The sequence below is a fragment of the Capricornis sumatraensis genome, chromosome 10, assembly GCF_032405125.1.
Source record: "Capricornis sumatraensis isolate serow.1 chromosome 10, serow.2, whole genome shotgun sequence".
NCBI classification, from domain to species: Eukaryota; Metazoa; Chordata; class Mammalia; order Artiodactyla; family Bovidae; genus Capricornis; species Capricornis sumatraensis.
The window spans coordinates 36,003,540-36,027,845 of NC_091078.1; the positions used below are offsets into that span (position 1 = coordinate 36,003,540).

Genomic DNA, 24,306 nt, shown 5'->3' on the forward strand with positions numbered 1-24,306 from the left:
ACATATTACCATATGTAAAATAGATAGACAGTGGGAATTTGCTATATTCCTAAAGCCAGTGCTCTGTGACAACCTGGAGGGGTGGGGTGGGGAGGGAAATCTAAGAGGGAGGGGACATACGTATACCTGTGACTGATTCATGTTGATGTATGGCAGAAATCATCACAATATTATAATTATCCTCCAATTAAAAATAAAAATGATAATTCAATCTATATGTTGCATTTTGACTATTAAATGTTTCTATTAACATAACTGTTACAATGCATGAATTTTTTTTTCTGTTGACTTTTCTTTATTTGCTCTATGTACAAACCTGCTTTTGAAGGCCAACATAAATAATCTGTAAATGGTCTCAGATAATGCAGTATAAAATAACTGAGCAGAAGGCAATATTATAGAAATTCTTTTTATTTTTCTTGTTTCGATATGTAGTTGTGTACTATAAATGTTAAAGACTTAATAAAGTTAGCAGTTTTATGTATCTGATTTACTGATGAAAATTCTAATGTAGAAAATTAGAAATGATGGTATAATAAACACTCATATATTCACTACTCCAAATGAATAAGTGTTAACATTATCTACCATGTTTTTGAGAAAACTGTCAAAGACAAATTTGAAATTCCATATGTTTCTTCCTCAGTCCCTCTTTTCTTCCGTTTTTTCTTATAAGTAAATTTAGTGTATATCCAGTCCATATTTTTGTTTTTAGTTTATAATATAAACTATATGTAGATACGTAGATGTAGTTTGTATAGAAGATTTTATTTTTCCTTTATGTAAATTATATGTGTTAAATAACATTCTGAAACTTTCTTTTTACACTGCACATTTTGCTTTCTAGATACATTCATGTTAAAACTAAGAGATTTGCCTCGTTCTTTTAGCTGATGACTGGTTTTCATCATAAAAAGTGAAAGTCGCTCAGTCATGTCCAACTCTTTGGGACCCCAGGGACTATCTACAGGCCATAGAATTCTCTAGGCCAGGATACTGGAGTGGATAGCCTATCCTTTCTCCAGGGGATCTTCCTGACCCAGGAATTGAACTGGGGTCCTCTGCATTGCAGGTGAATTCTTTACCAACTGAGCTGTCAGGGAAGCCCAGTGTTCATCAGTGGGAAATAGACAAGTAAAATATGGTATTCCCCTACTAATGAACATTTTTTACTTTTACAAATTATGCCACTTTGAACATCCTTGATAATTTTTTTTTATATACACCAGAAGTGAAATTGTTGAATCTTAGGATTGCCCTCTTACAGCTGCTCTTTTTTGTTTGTTTGTTTATTGGCATATAGTTGCTTAGCTGTTCTTGATATTGCCTAACGGCTTTCTAAAATACTTCTGTGGCTGTGTTGCCTCCAACACCAAGAACTTGTTTTGTTGTCCACATCTTTGACAAAACTTGATAATGTTTAAGTGTGAAATAGTATCTCATTTTTGTTTAATTTATATTTTGTTGATTACCAGTGAGTTTGGGCATTTTTCCCTCTGTTTATTGGGCATTTGGGTTTCTTATTCATTCAACAAATGACTGCCAGGCACTGTCCTAGGGATATAGCAGTGTACATGAGAAACAGATTCCTGCCCATGTGCAGCTTAAAACAAGTAAAGTCAATGAGAAGTAAGTCAAATGATGATGAGTGCCAGGGAGAAAAATAATGCAGGGAAGACTGTGAGAGAGGCCTTGGAGTAAAGGTGCTTGCACTGTTTTAAATTGGTGGTCCAGTGGTTAAGACTCTGCCTTCCAATGCAGGGAGCCCACTTTTGATCCCTGGTCAGGGAACTAAGATCCCACATGCCTTGAGGTGCAACAATAGATAAATAAATAGTCCCAGAAGACCAGAGTGATAACAGGCAAAGTGCTCTTGAAGGCATGAGTCATGATAATATGGCTGCAGGGGAGGGAGTGGTGGTGTTGGGGTTGGTGGGTGGCTGGGGGTTGAGTACTCCAGGCCTGCATAAAGGTTAGTAAAAGGCCCTGAGGTTGGAGTCTGCCTTTACTTCTTGAGGAATCACATGGCCAGTGTGGCTGGAGTACAGTGAACAAGAACAAAATAGTAGAAGAGAAGATCAAAAGGTGCTAGGGGAGGAGTGCCAAGGGCAGTGTAGGGTGGAGATCTCATAGAGTCTAGAAGACACTTAACTATGAATATTGATTTCAGACTGAGTGGAATGAAAAATTACTGGAGGATTTTGAGAGATTGGGTTTGGCGGAGCCAGGTCTGTCGAATCCTGGTTGTATGGTTGTAGTATTATCCTTCTAAGACATGATGGTGGTTCAGTTTAGACTGGAGTGATAGCAGTAGAACCCCCAGGGAATTTGACTTTGGAGAGCAGTGGGATTTGAATCAGTTCAGTCAGTTCAGTCACTCAGTCGTGTCTGACTCTTTGCAACTCCATAGACTGCAGCACGCCAAGCCTCCCTATCCATCACCAACTCCCAGAGTTTACTCAAACTAATGTCCATTGAGCCAGTCATGCCATCCAACCATCTCATCTTCTGTCATCCCCTTTTCCTCCCACCTTCAATCTTTCCCAGCATCAGGATCTTTTCAGATGAGTCAGTTCTTCACATCAGGTGGCCAAAGTATTGGAGTTTCAGCTTCAACACCAGTCCTTCCAATGAATATTCAGGACTAATTTCCTTTAGGATGAACTGGTTGGATCTCCCTGCTGTCCAAGGGACTCCCAAGAGTCTTCTCCAACACCACAGTTCAAACACATTAATTCTTTGGCGCTCAGCCCTCTTTATAGTCCAACTCTCACATCCATACATGACTACTGGAAAAACCATAGCCTTGACTAGATGGACCTTTGTTGACAAAGTAATGTCTCTGCTTTTTAATATGCTGTCTAGGTTGGTCATAACTTTCCTTCCAAGGAGTAAGCATCTTTTAATTTCATGGCTGCAATCACCATCTGCAGTGATTTTGGAGCCCCCCAAAGAAGTCTGCCACTTTTTCCATTGTTTCCCCATCTATTTGCCATGAAGTGATGGGACCAGATGCCATGATCTTAGTTTTCTGAATGTTGAGCTTTAAGCCAACTTTTTCACTCTCCTCTTGCACTTTCCTCAAGAAGCTCTTTATTTCTTCTTCACTTTCTGCCATAAGGGTGGTGTCATCTACATATTTGAGATTATTGATATTTCTCCCAGCAATCTTGATTCCAGCTTGTGCTTCTTCCAGCCCAGCGTTTCTCATGATGTACTCTGCATATAAGTTAAATAAGCAGGGTGACAATATACAGCCTTGGCATACTTCTTTTCCTATTTGAAACCAGTCTGTTGTTCCATGTCCAGTTCTAACTGTTGCTTCCTGACCTGCATACAGATTTCTTAGGAGGAAGGTAAGGTGGTCTGGTATTCCCATCTCTTTCAGAATTTTCCACAGTTTATTGTGATCCACACAGTCAAAGGCTTTGGTGTAGTGAATAAAGCACAGATAGATGCTTTCCTGGAACTCTCTTGCTTTTTCAGTGATCCAGCAGATGTTGGCAAGTTGATCTCTGGTTCCTCTGCCTTTTCTAAAACCAGCTGGAACATCTGGAAGTTCATGATTCATGAGCTGTTGAAGCCTAACTTGGAGAATTTGAGTATTACTTTACTAGCGTGTGAGATGAGTGCAATTGTGCAGTAGTTTGAGCATTCTTTGACATTGCCTTTCTTAGGGATTGGAATGAAAACTGACCTTTTCCAGTCCCGTGGCTCCTGCTGAGTTTTCCAAATTTGCTGGCATATTGAGTGTAGCAGAGGGATTTGATTACAGAACTTTATACAGGACTGGGGAAACAGACTCTTGGAGAGCACAAACAAAATCTTGTGTGTACCTGAACCCAGGAGAATGGAGCAGTGGCCCCACAAGAGATTGACCCAGACTTGCTTATGAGTGTCCAGGAGTCTCTGGTGGAGGTGTGGGTTGGTGGTATTCTGCTACAGGGTCAGGAGCACTGAGTGTGGCACTGCATGCCTGGGACCACATGCATGGGACCTTTTGAAGGAGGTCGCCATTATCTTCATTACCTCCACCATAGTTTGGTCTCAGGTCAAATAACAGGGAGGGAACACAGCCCCGCCCATCAACAGAAAATTGGATTACAGATTTATGGAACATGACCCATCAGCAGAAAAAGACCCAGTTTACCCCACAGTCAGTCTCTCCCATCAGGAAGCTTCCATAAGCCTCGTATCTTTATCCATCAGAGGGTAGACAGAATGAAAACCACAATCACAGAAAACTAATCAAACTGATCACATGGACCACAGCCTGTCTAACTCAGTGAAACTATGAGCCATGCTGTGTGGGCCACCCAAGACAGATGGGTCATCATGGAGAGTTCTGACAAAACGTGGTCTACTGGAGAAGGCAGTGGCAAACCACTTCAGTATTCTTGCCTTGAGAACCCCATGAACAGTATGAAAAGGCAAAAAGATATGATACTGAAAGATGAACTCCCCAGGTTGGTAGGTGCCCAATATACTACTGGAGAAGAGTGGAGAAATAACACCAGAAAGAATGAAGAGATGGAGCCAAAGCAAAAACAATGCCCAGTTGTGGATGTGACAGGTGATGGACGTAAAGTCCGATGCTGTAAAGAACAATACTGCACAGGAACCTGGAATGTTAGGTCCATGAATCAAGGTAAATTGGAAGTGGTCAAACAGGAGATGGCAAGAGTGAACGTCAACATTCTAGGAATCAGCGAACTAAAATGGACTGGAATGGGTGAATTTAACTCAGATGACCATTATACCTACTACTGTGGGCAAGAATCCCTTAGAAGAAATGGAGTAGCCATCATAGTCAACAAAAGAGTCCAAAGTGCAGTACTTGGGTCCAGTCTCAAAAATGATAGAATGATCTCTGTTTGTTCCCATGGCAAGCCATTCAATATCACAGTAATCCAAATCTCTGCCCCAACCACTAATGCCGAAGAAGCTGAAGTTGAACGGTTCTATAAAGACTTACAAGACCTTCTAGAACTAACACCCAAAAAAGATGTCCTTTTAGTTATAGGGGACTGGAGTGCAAAAGTAGGAAATCAAGAAATACCTGTAGTAACAGGCAAGTTTGACCTTGAAGTACAAAATGAAGCAGGGCAAGGGGTAACAGAGTTTTGCCAAGAGAACGCACTGGTCATAGCAAACACCCTCTTCCAACAACACAATAGAAGACTACATATGGATATCACCAGATGGTCAATACTAAAATCAAATTGATTATATTCTTTGCAGATGAAGATGGAGAAGCTCTATATAGTCAGCAAAAATGAGATGAGTTGACTGTGGCTCAGATCATGAACTCCTTATTGCCAAATTCAGACTTAAATTGAAGAAAGTGTGGAAAACCACTAGACTGTCCAGGTATGACCTAAACCAGATCCCAACCGATTATATAGTGGAAGTGACAGATAGAGTCAAGGGATTAGATGTGATAGACAGAGTGCCTGAAGAACTAAGGACAGAGGTTCATGACACTGTATTGGAAGCAAGGATCAAGACTATCCCCAAGAAAAGGAAATGCAAAAAGGCAAAATGGTTGTCTGAGGAGGCCTTACAAATAGCTGTGAAAAGAAGAGAAGCGAAAGGCAAAGGAGGAAAGAAAAGATATACCCATGTGAAAGTAGAATTCCAAAGAATAGCACGGAGAGATAAGAAAGCCTTCCTCAGTGATCAGTGCAACGAGATAGAGGAAAACAATAGAATGGAAAGGACTAGAGATCTCTTCAAGAAAATTAGTGATACCAAGGGAACATTTCATGCAAAGATGGGCACAATAAAGGACAGAAATGGTATGGACCCCACAGAAGCAGAAGATATTAAGAAGAGCTGGCAAGAATACACAGAAGAGTATTCAAAAAAGATCTTCATGACCCAGATAACCACGATGGTGTGATCACTCACCAAGAGCCAGACATCCTGGAATGTGAAGTCAGGTGGGCCTCAGGAAGCATCACTATGAACAAAGCTAGTGAAGGTGATGGAATTCCAGTTGAGCTATTTCAAATCCTGAAAGATGATGCTGTGAAAGTGCTGCACTGAATATGCCAGCAAATTTGGAAAACTCAGCAGTGGCCACAGGACTGGAAAAGTTCAGGTTTCACTCCAATTCCGAAGGAAAGCCAATGCCAAAGAATGCTCAAACTACTACACAATTGCACTCATCTCACACACTAGCAAAGTAATGCTCAAAATTATCCAAGCAAAGCTTCAACAGTGCATGAACTGAGAACTTCCAGATGTTCAAGATGGTTTTAGAAAAGACTTAGGAACCAGAGATCAACTTGCCAACATCCGTTGGATCATCGAAAAAGCAAGAGAGTTCCAGAACATATTTCTGCTTTATTGACTACACCAAAGCCTTGACTGTGTGGATCACAACAAACTTTGGAGAATTTTTAAAGAGATGGGAATACCAGACCACCTTACCTGCCTCCTGAGAAATCTGTATGCAGGTCAGGAAGCAACAGTTAGAACTGGACATGGAACAGTAGACTGACTTCAATTAGGGAAAGGAGTACATCAAGGTTGTGTATTGTCACCCTGCTTATTTAACTTATATGCAGAGTATATCATGCAAAATGCCAGGCTGGATGAAGCACAAGCTGGAATCTGATTGCCATGAGAAATATCAATAACCTCAGATATGCAGATGATACCACCCTTATGGCAGAAAGTGAAGAAGAGCCTCTTGAGAAAAGTGAAAGAGGAGAGTGAAAAAGTTGGCTTAAAGATCAACATTCAGAAAAGATCATGGCATCTGATCCCATCACTTCATGGCAAATAATTGGGGAAACAGTGGAAACGGTGACAGACTTTATTTTGGGGGGCTCCAAAATCACTGTAGATGGTGACGGCAGCCATGAAATTAAAACATGCTTGCTCCTTGGGAAAATAGGTATGACCAACCTAGGCAGCATATTAAAAAGCAGAGACATTACTTTGCCAACAAAGGTCCATCTAGTCAAAGCTATTGTTTTTCCAGTAGTCATGTGTGGATGTGAGAGTTGGACTATAAAGAAAGCTGAGTACCGAAGAACTGATGCTTTCGAACTGTGGTGTTGGAGAAGACTCTTGAGTCCCTTGGAGTGCAAAGAGATCCAACCAGTCCATCCTAAAGGAAATCAGTCCTGAATATTCATTGGAAGAGCTGATGCTGAAGCTGAAACTCCAATACTCTAGCCACCTAATGTGAAGAACTGACTCCTTGGAAAAGACCCTGGTGCTGGGAAAGATTGAAGGTGGCAGCAGAAAGGGACAAGAGAGGATGAGACTGTTGGATGGCATCACTGACTGTGGTCATGAGTTTGAGAAGCTCTGGGAATTGGTGACGGACAGGAAGCCTGGCATGCTGCAATCCATGGGGTGTAAATAGTCTGACAGGACTGAGCAACTGAACAAAACTGATAGCAGTGGAAACATTCAGAGGTGGTCAGATTCAGAATAGATTTTGAAGGTAGAGCTGATAGTATTTGCTGAAGGATTGAATGTCGTATATGAAAACAGATAGGAGCTGTGAATAATTAGAAGATTTAGAACTAAGAAAATGAAGCTGCCACTTGCTGCACTGGGGACATCTGCAAGAGGAACAAGTTTGATGGGAAATAATGGTTCAACCTTGTACTTGTTAAGTTTGAACTGCCTATGGAGATGTCAAGCAGGCAGATGTACAAGTCTCAGTTTCAGCGGAGAGGTCTGGACTGGAGAGAAAATGTGGGAGTCATTGAATGAATATGTGATATTTAAAAACCATAAACCTGAGTGAGATTACCAAGGAGAAAATTTAAATAGAGATGTGATCCAGGGGCTGGGCCATAAGTAATCATAAGATTTTTGAGGTAAATGGCCTGCTCATATTCTTTGCTATTTTTCTCTCCTTTGGGGAAAGGGTACATTTCTAAATTAATTGGTAGGCACTCTTCATATAATCTGATACTATTTCTTTGTTGGTTATATGGGATGTTAGGGCTTGTCTTTTGATTTCACTTATAGATTTTTGTTGTTGAACCATAGTTACTAATTTTTTTAACTTTTAAAGTTAACACACATATAATAAAGTATACAAGTCTAAGTATAAAAGTCATTTTAATTTTACAGAGTGAACCAACTCCATTAACCACCATCCAGAACAAGATACTTGCACCCAGGAGATCACCTTATGTGCTTTCCTAACCATTATCACTTTCCAGAGTTAACCATGATTTTTAGTTATATTAGCAAAGATTAGTTTTGCAAACTTATATAAGTGGAATAATACAGTGTGTCTTCTTTTGTATCTGGCTTATTTTATGCAACATTATGTTGAATAATATGCTGGATGTTTTGGCCATTTCACAAAACATTTAGGTAGCTATTTGGTGGTACATTTGTATGCATTCCTGTGGAAAAGTATACCTACTGGGGGAATTGTTTAGTCACTAAGTCGTGTCCAGTCCTTTTGTGACCCCACGGACTATAGCCTGCCAGGCTCCTCTGTCCATGCATTTCGCAGGCAAGAACACTGGAGCAGATTGCCATTTCCTTCCACGGAGGTATCTTTGAACCTGCATTGGCAGGCAGATTTTTTTTTTTTTTTTGCCACTGAGCCACCAGGGAATTAAGAACTGCCAAATGGTTTTCCAAAATGACTGTACCAAAATACATTGCTGCTAGTAGTACTGTACAGGAATTCCTCATCCACAACTTCTCTGACAACCAGTAGTGCTTTATAGAAGTGTAATTGACATACAATACACTGCTAAGTCACTTCAGTCGTGTCCGACTCTGTGACCCCATAGACGGCAGCCCACCAGGCTCCCCCATCCCTGGGATTCTCCAGGCAAGAACACTGGAGTGAGTTGCCATTTCCTTCTCCAGTGCATGAAAGTGAAAAATGAAAGTGAAGTCGCTCAGTCATGTTCGACCCTCAGCAACCCCATGGACTGCAGCCTTCCAGGCTCCTCCATCCATGGGATTTTCCAGGCAGGAGTACTGGAGTGGGGTGCCGTTGCAATACACTATACCTATTCAAAATGTACAATGTGATGTTTTGAGAAGCGTACACTCACAGAAATCAGCGCAATAAAGATAATTATATCTACACTCCCCAAGGTTTTTTCATGCCCCTGTGAAATCCCTCCATCCCATTCCTTCCTGCCCGTTTCCCACTTTAAAGATGACTGCTTTAACTCACAGCAGCATCTTGATAGGAAGCCCTAGGTTAAGCCCAAGAAATTCTGCTGTAAGTACTGTGGCATTGATCTTTAAACTGACTTTTTAGAAAAGCTGGACTATGATAATTTGGGAGAATGGCACTGAAACATGTATACTATCATGTAAGAAACGAATCGCCAGTCTATGTTCGATAGAGGATACAGGATGCTTGGGGCTGGTGCACGGGGATGATCCAGAGAGATGATATGGGGTGGGAGGTGGGAGGGGGTTCAGGATTGGGAACTCATGGACACCCGTGGCTGATTCATGTCAATGTATGGCAAAACCAATACAGTATTGTAAAGCAAAATAAAGTAAAAATAAAAATTAAAAAAAGAGAAAAGCTGGACTAGATGATCTCTAAGTTTCCTTCCAACTCATTTTTAAACCAGACTGGGCCAGCTCTATTAGCATTAGATTAGCATTCCATCAGAGAAGGCAATGGCACCCCACTCCAGTACTCTTGCCTGGAAAACCCCATGGACGGAGGAGCCTGGTAGGCAGTAGTCCATGGGGTCGCTAAGAGTCAGACATGACTGAGCGACTTCACTTTCACTTTTCACTGTCATGCATTGGAGAAGGAAATGGCAACCCACTCCAGTGTTCTTGCCTGGAGAATCCCAGGGATGGCGGAGCCTGGTGGGCTGCTGTCTATGGGGTCGCACAGAGTTGGACACGACTGAAGCAACTTAGCAGCAGCAGCATTCCTTATCTTTTCTGCTACTGTGGCTTTAGGAAAGGGTTAGATGAAACAATTAGAAAACCTCATCAAATAAAGGTACTAAAAGTTCCTCTAAGTCATACTGCTAATAAGAAATTAGGTGTTTATGTAAAAATTGCTTTGTTCCTTACTATTTTCAGGAGAAGACTTACCTGATTAAACATGACTATAGTTATCATTTTAGTTGTAATTAGAACTTAGGCATTCTTGTTTTATGGCATCATATATTTCAACTGAGTCACCTATGGTATAAATTTTTTTATTAACTTTATTCTCATAGGAGAAAATTCCATGGTAAATTAAATTGGAGATTTTTATTGGTAAAGTGGTTGTAGTGCAGACAGCCTTATATACTTCATGCAGTGGTTATGCTATGCAGCAGCTTCTCAAATGCAAAATAAATTATTGGCTATGACAGTACCATGTTTAGGAATAGCTGATTTATACTTAGTACATAATTTTTTTGCCTTTTTTTTTCTTTTTGTGTAGCGAGTAAAGAAGGGTAATAATACTTCCCTTATATATGCTGCCACTGTGTATTTAAGATAGAGAAAGTCTGAATATAGGTTAAAGGAAATATAGGTCAGGGTTTATTTTGAGTGTAGTTGTTCCTTTATCAGTTCTGGCCAGAAATCTTGTCATAGATTTTGCTAAACATGAGGTAATGTGTAAAATGAATAATATAGTGTAATAACAGTAACATTGATGTTACTAAGGGATGTTGGATGGAAGATCCTAGAAATGCATTTTTTTTTTTTTAGTATTTTTGAGTGTAATATAAATACAGGAGCAATTTAAATTAAAAGAATCTTGAGAGTAAAATTAATTCCTACTTAGGAAAAAATAATACATATTTACTTTGTTTCTAAGTCAACTGAAAAGACCAGCTTGAGTTTTCTGTTTAATTGCATCTTATACATATTTGTAAATTAGTTTTCTGGTCTAAGTAATTATCATTGAACTAGGCCTAAAATAGTTTTAATGTAGTTAAGAAATGAAAATCACTCATGGAAATTAATATCTTTCATATCACGTTTTAATCATTGCTTCATGTGACCACTAACTGAATTTGTAATGCCATCTAATTAATGAAGAAGTGATCTCAGATTATCCATTTTTAATACACTAGAATACAGTGTCAAACTTTTCAACTCCAAATTTAATCCTTTTTCTCTTTTATTCCTCCTTCCCCTAGTAATCAAAGCAAAGAAGCTTTCATTGACTGGGCAAGATATGATGATTCACAGGATCACTTTTGTGAACTTGATGGTAATAAAATTAACTTGTAATTACACTATTTTAACTTTAACCCTTTTAAGATACTTAAATCAGTGAAAATAAAGTTACAGCTATAATACACAGGATGTTATATGTGGATCTTATTATTCATAATAGTAGTTATTAAGAACTGGTGTTCCAGGCCTTGTGCTAAGTGCCTTAAGTTCATCATTTCTTAGCTTTACAACTACACTGATAGGTGTGTATTATTTTATATCTGAGGAAACTGAGTCTCAAAAAGACTAAAAACTTGCCCAAGATCACAGAGTAGCAAGAGGCTGAGACAGGATTCATTCCTAGATCTCATTCCCACACATGTCTTCTTTCCACTGTGACACCCCCATCTCCTATGGACCTCTAATTCAGGCCACTTAGTTATAGGTCTGTGACCATATTATAGAAATGTTCACAATGAAATTAGTTGGAGGTCTCAACAAACTAACATAAAGACACCTTCCAATATTGGAGAGGACTCTAACTTGATCCCCACAGCCCTGTTTGGAATGGAATAAAGCCAGGCCACGGTTCAATAGTAACTACCATTTCTTTCAGCAGAAGATATTTGACGTGTCTCCTGATCTTTTGTCTACAGGAGAATACTCCCAATAATTGTGTTGCATAGGCTTAGGACAATTCATTCAGCCTCTCTTTACCTTTTACCTTGGTATTGTTATATTTTTTGAGGTGGAAAAGGATTTGAGGTTCAAGCACACATAATTAACAGGCAGCAGAAGTTCTTCTGAATTTTTAAAGCATCTAAAGTGGTCTGCTTTCTAAAAATTTTTTAAAGATTCATATGTAGAATTGTGCTGTTAATACAGTCTGTAATGGGATACTTACAGGGCACTTCTCCAATATTATGGTAAATTGAGGAGCCACTGGGAGAGGGAGTGTTATTACCACGGTTTATATGGTTTCAGCAAGGAAATTGTTAAGAAATCTGAACAAAGTTTTTTTGGATATAGTGATAGGCAAATTCATAAAATACCCTGTTAGGATATTTAGAATTGGCAAAGGTTTCATCAAAGCAAGTCACTATACCCGGGTAAGCACTCACATGGCTACCTACATAAAATCATCTTTTAAAAACTTTAGGATTACATAATTAAAATAACTGGTAGTTTTTATAGTTTGTGCAGGTCTTAAACCTGTGAAACCATGCTACTAGTTGGATTACCACTTCTTCTGGGTAATAATGTTCATGTGTGTCCCAAAGATTTTTCACCTACAATTAAAAAAAAAAAAAACCATCAGAGTAGCTTTGTTATCATTGTTATTTCAATAATCTAAATCATTAAAGCAAAAAACCTAAAGAATGTTCACCCCAGTGTATTGGAATATAGCCAGACACCCCTGTTATCTGATTTGTTTTTGGCTTTGTTCTTGTTTGAAAGGAAGATGATCCTTATAGATCAAATAATAGGTTTTTAAATAATTTAGTGGTTTAAGGTAGGCTGCTCTCCCTACCTCTCTCTATTTATTTATTTTTTTGTTATTGTTTTTTATGCATGGCTTGCTGCTTCCTTTGCCTCAGGTTTATGCTCAAATGTCACCTCATTAGAGAACCTGCTGTCATAAAATAGCAACCACTTTCCCTCTCTGTCTCTGTGCACTGCTGCCTGCTCTCAGAGCACAAAGAGCTATGTGTGAGACATTATTTAACTGTTTATTGTCTGTCTTCAGCTAGACTGTGAGCTACTTGAGGGCAAGGACTTTGTCTTTTTGTTCATAACTGTGTCCCTAGTGCCTAGAATACTGCCTGGCCATGGTTCATTCCCAATAAATATCTGTTGATTGAAGTAGTTGGTTCGTGTCCGACTCTTTGTGAACCCACACACTATAGCTCACCAGGCTCCTCTGTCCATGGGATTCTCCAGGCAAGAATACTAGAGTGGGTTGCCATTCCCTTCTCTAGAGGATCTTCCCAACCCAGGGATCAAACCCAGATCTCCTGCATTGCAGGCAGATTCTTTACCTTTTGAGCCACAAGGAAGTGCTAGTTGGTTCATAAATAATGTGATAGATTTTTACTTTTTTATTTTTCCCCTTTCAGCAGGTTCATTGATATGTTAAAAATACTGCTTGAAACAGGAGTTTCTAAATCTGGCTGTGTATCAAAATTACTTGGGTGCTTTATAAACTATAGTTTCTCCTTGACTGAGGAAATTATGTTTTAATAGTAAATTGCAGTTTGGGGTAGCTTCAGAGATAGAAGATTGTGGGCTTAGTCCTGAGTCTGTAACCTAATATTTCTGATCTGTGTCCATAAGCAAAAAGCCTGCATATTAAGTTGGCCTGTGCCACCGTTACATTTTAAGAGATACATGGGTCAGGAGGGCTAGAGAATGCAATGTGGCCTCAAAACACTAATACTAAATTAGAGCAGTGAAAGGAAAATTCAACCGGATAAAAGGGGTACTTGAGGAGGAAGAAGAAGTATTAGTTCAAGTTGACAAATTTACAGAATTAGATATTTAGACTTAATAGAAATTCTTTGAATCCTTAGGTAATTGTTAGAACAGTCAAAAAGAAGGAATATCTTTGGAGTAGGTTTGTAGAGGGAGGAAGAAGAGAAAACTCTTTGAGGGGAGGATTTATTAGGGATCCAAGAGAGCTATCTGAATGAACGGTACAGTTGTACAAATGAAAAGAAATTATGGTTTAGGAACAAATTAGTTAACATCATGTCACAGGTGACCCCAGGAGTAAGAATGGGTGTGTTTTGTAGGGGACCTCAACCTGTGTGTGCTTTTTCCCACATATGTTCTTCATTCTGGATGTCATGAAATTATTGTCAGTATAGGTCAGGAGTTGACAGACTTTTTCTTTTGTAAATGGGCAGATAGTAAATATTTTAGATAGACCATATATATTATATATATTAGATAGACCATAGTTTACATGGTCTCAATTGTAACTGCTCAAGTCTGCCATAATAGTGTGAAAGCAGCACATAGGCAAATGAACAAGACTTGTGTTCCCATAAAACTTTCTTTACAAAAATACATAGCAGACCAGACTTGACTTGTGGGCCATAGTTTGCTAACACTTTCTGTAGGTTAACAAAACCCACCTTTTTCATAATTTGAAAAAGTATTAAATTTTTTAAAACAGCTTGTGGTTGAATTAAAGGAATACACATTAAGAACATGAAGAATGTAAGTTTTACTTAATTTTAAAACCTGTATAATTGATTTTGCTCATATGACTTTCTACTCCCTTGAAGTATATGTTAAATCCATATACTTTAATATCTGAATCCAAGGATTTTTTTTCTTTACTGTTTAGTTGGTTTAATTGGGTGAAAAGGGTGATACTAATTCAATCTGCACATTCATAGATGACTCTATGTAAGTGTAGGCTTATGTGTGTGCACACATGTACTTTATACATATGGACATATATGTATATGAGTATATATTTATGATATTAATTTAGTATTTAAGTTCATATACATAACTCAGTTTTGTAAGGTGAACTAAGAATGGCTCAAAGAAATTTAAAATAATTAACAGAAATTAGTTATTATAAAGCTTTTAAAATTTTACTGTAAAAGTAAAATTCATTGACTTAATTATTTAGAATTTAATTTGTTAATTAAAAATTTTAAAATTAATTAGTCTTAAGTCTTGATTAAGAAATGTCTTTAGACAGTTTCTGTTCTTCCATTTACAAATAAACTGTTTTCTATGCCTTAATTTACATAGTGGAGTATCTGTATAATGTTAGTGCTAGAAATAGAGCCAGTATTCTTTTAAAATCATGTTTCCATCATCTGTGAGATACCACTCGTCTACCAATGGGAAGCTGAAATTATCTTTGTACTCTTCCTGCATCACAAAAATACCAGGTAGTTCTCAGAAGACATGTGTCAGGATGCTCTTTTTTTCCCTTTAGGATTGTGGATAATCTTAATCTATGGTCATTGAATGGGCAGTGAATATTTTTGACTGACAGGTAATGAAACTAAGAGGGACTATATTTTAATGGCCATATTTGGTCTTGCTTCAAGTCAGGTGACTATATATTAATATCATTGATTAATACCATGACACCAAAAAGTAGGAAGCATATAAATAAAAGAATACATCTGTGTCAACATACATAGCACTTCAGCCTATAAGTATTATTAGATTTGTGAAGCATAGTCATTATGATTTTTGTATAGGTAAGAAAACCTGTACTTCCCTTTTCTACCCAAAATATGAACCTCAATAATTTAGATGATTTTTCCTTTTATCTTTTGTATCCCCCAGAGATCTCTCTCAAAATATTGTCCAAATAGTAGAGATGTAGTAAATTCTTATTTGGGTTTCAACATGGAAAGTCATTATTTAATTTTAAATGTGCTAATAAGTTATTGAAGTTGTGCCTACTAACCAATATGTTAACCAGTTAATATGTTAAATAATATATTAACATTAACAATAAATTTGTAACTTTTTTTTAACTAGAACATGGTGTAACTCTGAATGATCAAATTTGAATCTCAAAGTTATTGTACCATTTACTTCCTAAATCCAAGCAGAGGGTAACAGAGAGATCTTTTTTAATATAATATGTACTAACATGTCTCAAGTATGTGTTTAGGTAGCTATATACATGGAGGGGGGCAAACACATGAAATATTAAAATAGGTTATGATTTGGTTAGGTCTTTTCAGTCTTGGTGGTTTAAACTTGAGAAGTAATTAATGCCTCTAATTAAGGTAAGGGATGTTATGTTACTTAAAAGAGCACTGAGCATCCAAAAGAAAGGGAGAACTTAAGTTCAAGTTATTATAAATCCTGGGTCAAGGACAGTCACAAGTGTGCTAACCACTCTACCTTTTAACTTGGAGATGACTTGAAAGTGCAGTATTTCTGTAACTTTTGTGTAGCCCTGTTTGCTTTGTAATGGTAAATTTTGCATAGATGGTGACATGTATTTGGTTTTATGAATTGTTTCTTGTTCAGATGAGAGATCTCCAGCTGCTCAGTATGTAGACCTGCTGCTGAATCCCGAGCGTTACACCGGCTATAAAGGGTCCTCTGCGTGGAGAGTGTGGAACAGCATCTATGAAGAGAACTGTTTCAAGTAACTGGAGGGGGTAGGGGAAGGAGGAGGATTGACTAGAGGGAAGGTGGAAGAAAGGGAATATTTGTTTCCTTTGGAAAAAATTACATCAAAATGTCAAACCATTTTACATCTGAATTTTGTACTTTTCTTTTTCAGGCCTCGATCTGTTTATCGTCCTTTAAATCCTCTGGCACCCAGCCGAGGTGGGTGTCTCATACATTTTCATGTTTTTGGATATTGTTTACAAAATACCTTTGTAACTATGTATTGAGAAATTTTCAGCTATTTTGTATATTTGCTAATTTGAATGATTAAAAGAATAAGCTTAGTTCTTAGTTGTGTCAAGATTTCCACATGTTTTTTATAATTACTGTCCTTTATTGACTGCTTGATATGTGCCAGGTCCTAAACTAGGACCTTTATATAAAATAAATTAGAAATATGAGTAATCCATATATATTAGAGGTTCTGGGGAACTCCTGAAAATCTGGATGTCCAGGCCTTATCCCATACCAGTTGTCAGAATCTTTGGAATTAGGATCCAGGTGTTGGTGATTTTAAAGCTTTCTAGATGATTCTAGTATGCAGCCAAGTTTGAGAACCAGTGGCTCCTCCTGTGCTTTTCAGACTTCAGTGTTCATACAGATCACCTGGGAGCCTTGTTAAATACCAGGTTCTGATTCTGTAGGTCTTGGGTGAGGCGCCCAGGTGATGCCCACGTGCTGATCTGTGCACAACACTGTGAGTCAGAAGGATGCAGAGAAGTACCAAAAAGTTAGGTTGCCACTTGCCACATCAGGCTATTGAGCACAGAAAATGTGGCTTGTGTGAAACTAAATTTCCCATTTTATGTAATTTTAGTTCATTTAAATTAAAAAACTAGAGCAGTATAAAATATTTTTGCCCTTAAATAGAATCTTATTGTTTTGGTAGAACCACTTTAACTCTTGCATCACAAAGCGAATTGTTGAAGTACTGTAATGCATGTATACCATTTACTTTTCAAAATGTGGATATGAGAATACATTACATTTTTATTAGAAAAAAATTTTAATCACATACATGGCTGGTATTATAGTTCTATTCGACAGCATTATCGTACACAGTTGGAGGTTATTCAGTATAAAATTATTAGGCATATCTTCAGTCTGTTCTCAATGAGGACCCAAACCCTGGGAGCAGCCCTGTGATTGACATTCTGATGCTTTCTTTAGACCAGGATTGATTTAGGAACTTGAATTTCCTGGTCTAGATTCATCTTTTTAGGCATTTCTCAAAACCAGAGAGATTTGGGAAGGTGGAATGAATGGACTGCTCTCAGACGTGTGCTGTGTCACAGTGTGGCATATAGTCTTCCCAAATTCATTCTGAAACTGCCTGGACAAGGTAATTGGAGTATGAAGACGATGTGGATGGCTTCCTACCCTTTCTCTCTTTTTACTACTTTTACCTCATAGCTTTTCTATTTTCAACTTAAATGTTTTTATTGTAGAAGATTTTATGAAAATTGAAACAATACAAAAATAACATAAAGTAAAAAGAGGACACTCTCCCCCCGGGCCCCCCACCCCCACCGCCATTCCTACCTGCCTCCACACTTTTTCTCTTCCATAGTACAGTTTGGAAGGTATCCTTCCAGACCTTTTCTATGATAACTTACTCTTTTTTTTTTTTTGACTATGCAGGCTTTTCTGTAGTTGCAGCAAGCAGGGGCTACTCTCTAGCTGTGGTGCTTGGGTTTCTCTTGTTGCAGAGCATGGGCTCTAGGGTGCTCTGGCCTCAGTAGGTGTGTTTCGAGGGCTTAGTAGGTTTGGCTCCCGGCCTTTAGAGCACAGCCTCAACAGTTGTGGCGCACAGGCTTAGTTGCTCCATGTCTGTGGAATCTTCCCAGATCAGGGATCAAACCCATGTCTCCTGCACTGGCAGGCAGATTTCTTACCACTGAGCCACCAAGGAATATGATGACTTGTAAAGCAGAAAGTACAGTTGTTCATTTAATGAAAGCATCAAATCCTAAGAAACACTTCACTTCCATATTATGATAAACTAAGACTTGAAACTGTAGGAGAGATGAGGAGAGGAAGCAAAGTGCTCAGAGAAAAGGATAGAGGGAGGAAAGAGGAGTAGGAAAGAGAAAACAAGTGTAGAAGAGGGAGACAAAAGACTGGGTAAGGGAGAGCGTGGGTCCCAGGTGATGGTGGTGCCCTAGGAAGTAATGGAACAGCTCTTGCTAATGCTGTTGATGAGCTTTCTTCACTCAAACTGTGAATTGTTGATGAACAGCTGTTTAGTATTCTTAACTATGTGTCTTCCACGCTATTCCTGAACTATAACAGCTGGGCTTCTACAACTAGCTTTTGAACAGTTTTTGTGCAACAGAACTTTTTTTCAAAAATGAAATCTTATGTCAGAGTTCCACATGTAAAGCCTGTAAAGGCAGGGCTGCTGTGGAGCCCGATAGTCCAGCCTTCTGGCCTCTTCCCCATGTCTGGGCAGTCCCACAGCACCTGCAAGGATGCTTTCATTGACGACAGTTTGGGAAGGGCTTTTATTCAGGCAGTCGCTGAGGAGCAAGCAGTAAATTAAGAAAGAAAAGTGCTCCAGTCTGAAAACACATGTTCAGAAAGAGTTGTATGCATAACAATTAAAGGAGTAACTTTGTATATTTGTGAATTATTGAAACTAGTGGTTTTTATGATTATGTGCTCTCTAATACTATTTATTGCATAAAACATATATGAAAATCTTGTGCTGTTTGGCTTTTATTCTTATTAAGAAGTCTTATTTGTAGGATAACTATAAGCCAACCAACGTTAATGGTATGATTAATAGTTTAACACACAGTAAGTTTTAATCACACGTTAAAATAAATAGGATTGGAATCTGAACTGTGAAAGACATTTTCTGATATCCTATCTATTTATTTTATCTTTCAGGAGAAGATGATGGTGAGTTAAAACTCTCATTTTATGTTTGCTTCAAGTGTAGAAGAAATGTCTTTAATGATCAAAATTTGATTTTTTCCTGTTTTGAATTCAAAAGTATTTATCCTATTTTTTTTCAGAAAATAATTAGCAATCAATGGCAACAAAATAAATGAGAGGTTTTTTTAATATATATAATTCAAAGTTACCCTATGTTAAAAACAGTATAACAACCATTCTACTTACATGTTTAGTATAGAAACAGGATCACATTCCAAGTTCCCCTATTATTTGGTTATTGTGATCTACTTGAATATGTTCTAAAGAAATGGAGGGAAATTAAAATAGTTTTACCAGATATTTGTCTTGTGATTTCTTTATTTTCTTATTGATTTTGTAATGTATAACCTCAGTCATCATTATTACACTTAATCTGATGAATGATCATTTGTCAACAGTAGGTTATTCCAGATTTCTAAATGAATATCAGTTATAACATGCCCCAAAACACCCAACATAAATGTTTCAAATGAATATTTACTTAGCTGTGTTCAAGGGCACCATGATGAGCATTGTACACATTGTACAGGACGGAAAGATGTATAAAACATATCTTTCCTCTAGGAGCTAAAAATATGTACAGTAGGAATGATAAGCACTATTCATAAGAGATGATAAAGAATTATTACATACATAGTACAGACAGTAAGTGGTATAGTAGTTTGTTCAGAGCTGAAATAGATCCTATCTCACTTGGAATATTACTGGGAAAGGTGGCATTTGAGATGCACAAATAATGGACCGATTTAAGCCAGTAGAATTGGATAGTATGTGCTACCTGAATGACAGCATGGACCAAGGAGTTGAAAAAGGAAAAACCAAGGCATGTTTTGGGAGACCCTGTTAGCAGTTGGAAAGACTTTTCACATGGGATAGTTTAAATTAGAAAGATGAGTAGAGGACAGATTGTTGAGGACCTTGGAAGCTAGACTTTTGCTATTAATTGTTGGGGCTTTCTGAATAAATGAGTAAGATAATGAATGATCCTTTGTAAAAGTATCATCTAAGTAAGAGGATGTTGAATGAATGAATCTCTAGGAAGGTATTTGTGTTGTTGCAAAGGGTGAAGACTCAGGAGACAAAGTAATTCCCCACCATCTTAATTTATCCTCTATACTCCTTGCTCAGCCATCTGTGTGTTGAGTTTTCATCCTCATGAAAATTGCTTTAAGCAATTAAAATAAGGATGGGTAACTTAGGAAGTATATTAACTATTTTTATCCTTGTTGACTGCCATTTTCCTTTTCACTCAGAACAATAGTGGGCTAGGATTAGTTCTTTTAGCATGGTACACATAGTACACATAGTAAGGTCCCTTCATATTCTGGTCACTAACTTTTCTGAAGAATTATCTTGAAAACTAGAGAACTTTTTATATTATCCCTTGAAACTTAGTATTTTTAGATCATTAAGGAAGTATATGTAGCTTTACTGGTTCAGGAAAAATAGGATAATTAGTAATTTGATTTTTGTATTATAATTGTTTTTTTCTGGAAGTTTTGAACAGTGCTTTGGTTGTTATCATCAAAGGCAAACTTAAGATTATTTCTCTTCAACCTTATGGATATTTAAGCCTTTAAGTAAATATGTATTATATAATTTTTATTGTTTTTGCTTTGTTTTTTAGGAGAATCATTCTACACATGGCTAGAAGGTAACCTAATGTCTGCATTTTAAACGTATTGGCATCTTACAAAAAGATTCATTTAATATATATTTGTAAGTTTTAGGATTCATTACCTAGACAACTAATCTTGACAGTGTTTGAAAGAAAATAACAGGTTTTATGTTATTGTAGTTCAGGATAAAATTATTTGAAAATGTTGAGGATATTGGTCAGCTAAAAACCAGTGTTATGGAAATATACAGGGCAGATGTGGTCATCACATTTTCATAACTGATTCCCAGTCTTATTTCCATTCTGTGTGTAATATTCATCCAAACTACTTTTCTAGGAAGCATTATGCAAGTCTGGTTTGTTAAGCAGAGACATTCTTTTTGAAAGAAAGTGGGTTTTTTTGTATATGAAATTAAGGGAAGATGAATTTGAATTCAGAAGATTTTAAACATGTTTAAACATACAGTCTAAACTAAAGAATAAAGTAATATAGATCCCAATATACTAGATTCTTATGTTTGTTAGTAATGTTATATTATGAATGAGATTTCTCTGTTTTTTTTAATGAATTATTTTCGATGTGCAAATACTGCTAGGAATTACACTGACAAATGGCCAATGTGGGAAAAGATGCTTAGCTTTGTTTGATTAGCTTTATTCTAAAAGTACAAATTGCAAAAAATAGTATTTAATTTAAAAGAGGTGGGCAAAGACTCTGCATATTGATAATGGAGGATAAGAATGAAATTTATGGGCAGTGTCAAATTCTGGGATATATACTGTGTACCCCAGAATCCCCTAGTATCCTATTGATGGAAGTCCACTGATACATGGTTCAGTGAGCACACCCATTTATAGGCAACTGACTCAATTTCTCTGAGATTCAGGTTGCTGATCTGGGGCACAAGAGTGGCAGTAGCCATCCAACTTACCTACACTGTGAGTGTAGATGATGCCTGTGAAAATTGCTTTGAGAATCACTAAACAATGTACAAATGCCAAATAATAGTATTGCAGTAAATCTAGCCCTTTTGTGAGAAAAAAATTATATATTGTTGTCCTATAGTTTGGTTAGTGAAAATGAATTTGAATGAAATTAAATCCAGAAGAGAAAGAGGAGAACCACTTTCTAAAGTCAGCAGCTGGATTTGCTAGGCATTGGCCTGGCAGCAGACTGCAGGTGGGGGTCAGCTCTCCAGCACTTTCCTGCTAAGAGTATTGTATATCTTCTTGGTGCATTCACTTGGCATCTTTTATTGATAAGATTTTTCTTGAAGTTGCCTAATTTTCAGTTTATGGAAGTATAGATTTTTCTTCCTTCCTTCCCTCTTACTACCCATCCCCATTTTAGGTAAGGAGCTCTGTGGACTTTGCAAATTTGAATTGCCTCTCTCGTTTTTAGGCATATGAATTTTCATGAGCTTTGCTTTGCTTATTTTCCATTCTCTTATCTTTAGATATTTTACTGCTTAGGTTGAAAGGAAGAAAAAGTGAACCTCAAATCTGATCATTTTGCTACTTGATAACAGATTTGATTAAAAGTTTTACTACAGGAGAATTTAGTACCTAATGTTTTATCAAAGTTATTCGTATTGTTTATATCCCTTGTTACCATAAACTTGGCCATATGCTTTTTTTTTTTAAGAGGTAAATGCTACATTTAATTTTTATTTATTATCAGGAAACCACAAAATAGAATTTAATTTCTACCTTTATCCATGGGGTTTCCCAGGTGGCGCTAATGCTAAAGAACTGCATGCCATCGCAGGAGACGAGGTTCGATCCCTAGGTCAGGAAGATCCCCTGGAGGAGGGCATGGCAACCCACTCCAGTATTCTTAGCTGGAGAATCCCATGGACAGAGGAGCCTCGTGTGTTACAGTCCATAGGGTTGCAAAGAGTTGGACACAACTGAAGCGACTTAGCATGCACACACTCTATCCATGAGATGAGATGAGAATATTCTAGGAAGAATTCTGAATTAGGGAATGAGATCTCAAAATAATTATTTTTTCCTATTAGAAGCTACTTGATTCAGAGCCATCTGTTGTAGAACACAAAGGGAAAGTAAATTGAAGATCTAAAAGATCCTAAGAAGATGCAAAGTAAGCCACATGCATACTCTTAATGTCTTAAAAAGCCTTCAGCATATAAATGAGATTATTTCTTAGTTTCCACTACTGGAGCCCATTTTTCCCCATGGGGAAAGTGAAAAAAGCAAAAAAAGACATAACTCTGTTAAGTGGTAGAAAAGGGAAAAAGCTCATTGTTCTGGATCTGGTGGATTCTTAAAGACTTGGTTTTTGCATTTTTGTTTTTAAATTTTTCTATAAAGAATATTTTCTAAAAATATTGTTCCCTTTTTATTGTGGAAAATACAGTATAAAATTTACTTTCTTGGACATTTCAAATTTTACTTAATGGCATTAAGTACATTCACAATATACTTCACATTCACATTCACTCTTATAATAAGAGAAAATATTTTTAAATGGAGGCAGGGGTAGGATAGGATGACGAAATTATCTTGACCTCTGTTTTCAGCAAAAGCCTATGGGGCTTAAGAAGGCTACATAAGGTAAACTTCCATCACAGTCCTAAACTCCATCTTGATGTGGTTTTACTCACAGAGTAAAGAGCACACATTTTTCTATTGGCTGGATGTCTGTCTTCTAGGTCTGGGCTCCTGAGAAGCAGAACATGTAGTTAAGTAGAGAAATCCAGGACACAGGATTAATAAGACACAGTAAAGAATCTAGAAGAAGGGAAATTCCCTGGTGGTCCATTGGTTAGAATTCCCCACTTTCACTGCTGAGGGCCTGGCTTCAAAAATAAATAATAATAGTCTAGAAGAAGGAGAGAATTCAGTTTCAGTTTCTTCCTCCTCCACTATCAAGTAGGTTCAAATAAGACATCTGTAGGGAAGGGAAAAGGAGAAACAGCTATTGTTAAGCCAAAGCAGTGACTTTATGTCTGCTTTAGTTTAGCCTAAACCACAGAGTATCTGTGCTGTTGCCTTCTGGGTAACATGTGGACTTAACCAAGTGCATCTGCTCGAGTGTTTGGACCTTCAGAAGTCCAGACATTTGTATCTTATTCTGCACTAAGTTATCATATTCAGTTACCTCCTGAAGTCAAAATCTTATTTTATCTGCTAGTGAGAGAATCTCAAACTAATTATTTCATATAGTTCCTTGATTTATTTTTAATGTCCTTGAATCTTAACTTTAAAAATAAGCCTGCATACCTAATCCTCTTGATTCAGCATTTCTGTTATCTAAATGGATGTAATTTCTTTTTCAATATTTTTCTGACTAGGTTTGTGTCTGGAGAAAAGAGTCTTCTATAAGCTTATATCGGGACTTCATGCTAGTATTAATTTACATCTGTGCGCAAATTATCTTTTGGAAGGTAATCACATTTTTTCTATTAGTATAAAAATTGTTGGGG

At 37.4% G+C, this 24,306-nt stretch overlaps 1 protein-coding gene across 1 annotated transcript in view; it reads left to right on the plus strand.

The window, feature by feature from the left end:
- Positions 1–24,306, plus strand: part of ERO1B (endoplasmic reticulum oxidoreductase 1 beta) — a 60,272-nt gene that overhangs the window by 26,261 nt on the left and 9,705 nt on the right. Inside the window, exons 6-11 of the mRNA XM_068981972.1 lie at positions 11,115–11,188; positions 16,153–16,273; positions 16,412–16,458; positions 19,192–19,203; positions 20,867–20,893; positions 24,175–24,267. Coding sequence (XP_068838073.1) covers positions 11,115–11,188; positions 16,153–16,273; positions 16,412–16,458; positions 19,192–19,203; positions 20,867–20,893; positions 24,175–24,267 — 374 coding nt within the window. The remainder of the gene's footprint in view (positions 1–11,114; positions 11,189–16,152; positions 16,274–16,411; positions 16,459–19,191; positions 19,204–20,866; positions 20,894–24,174; positions 24,268–24,306) is intronic.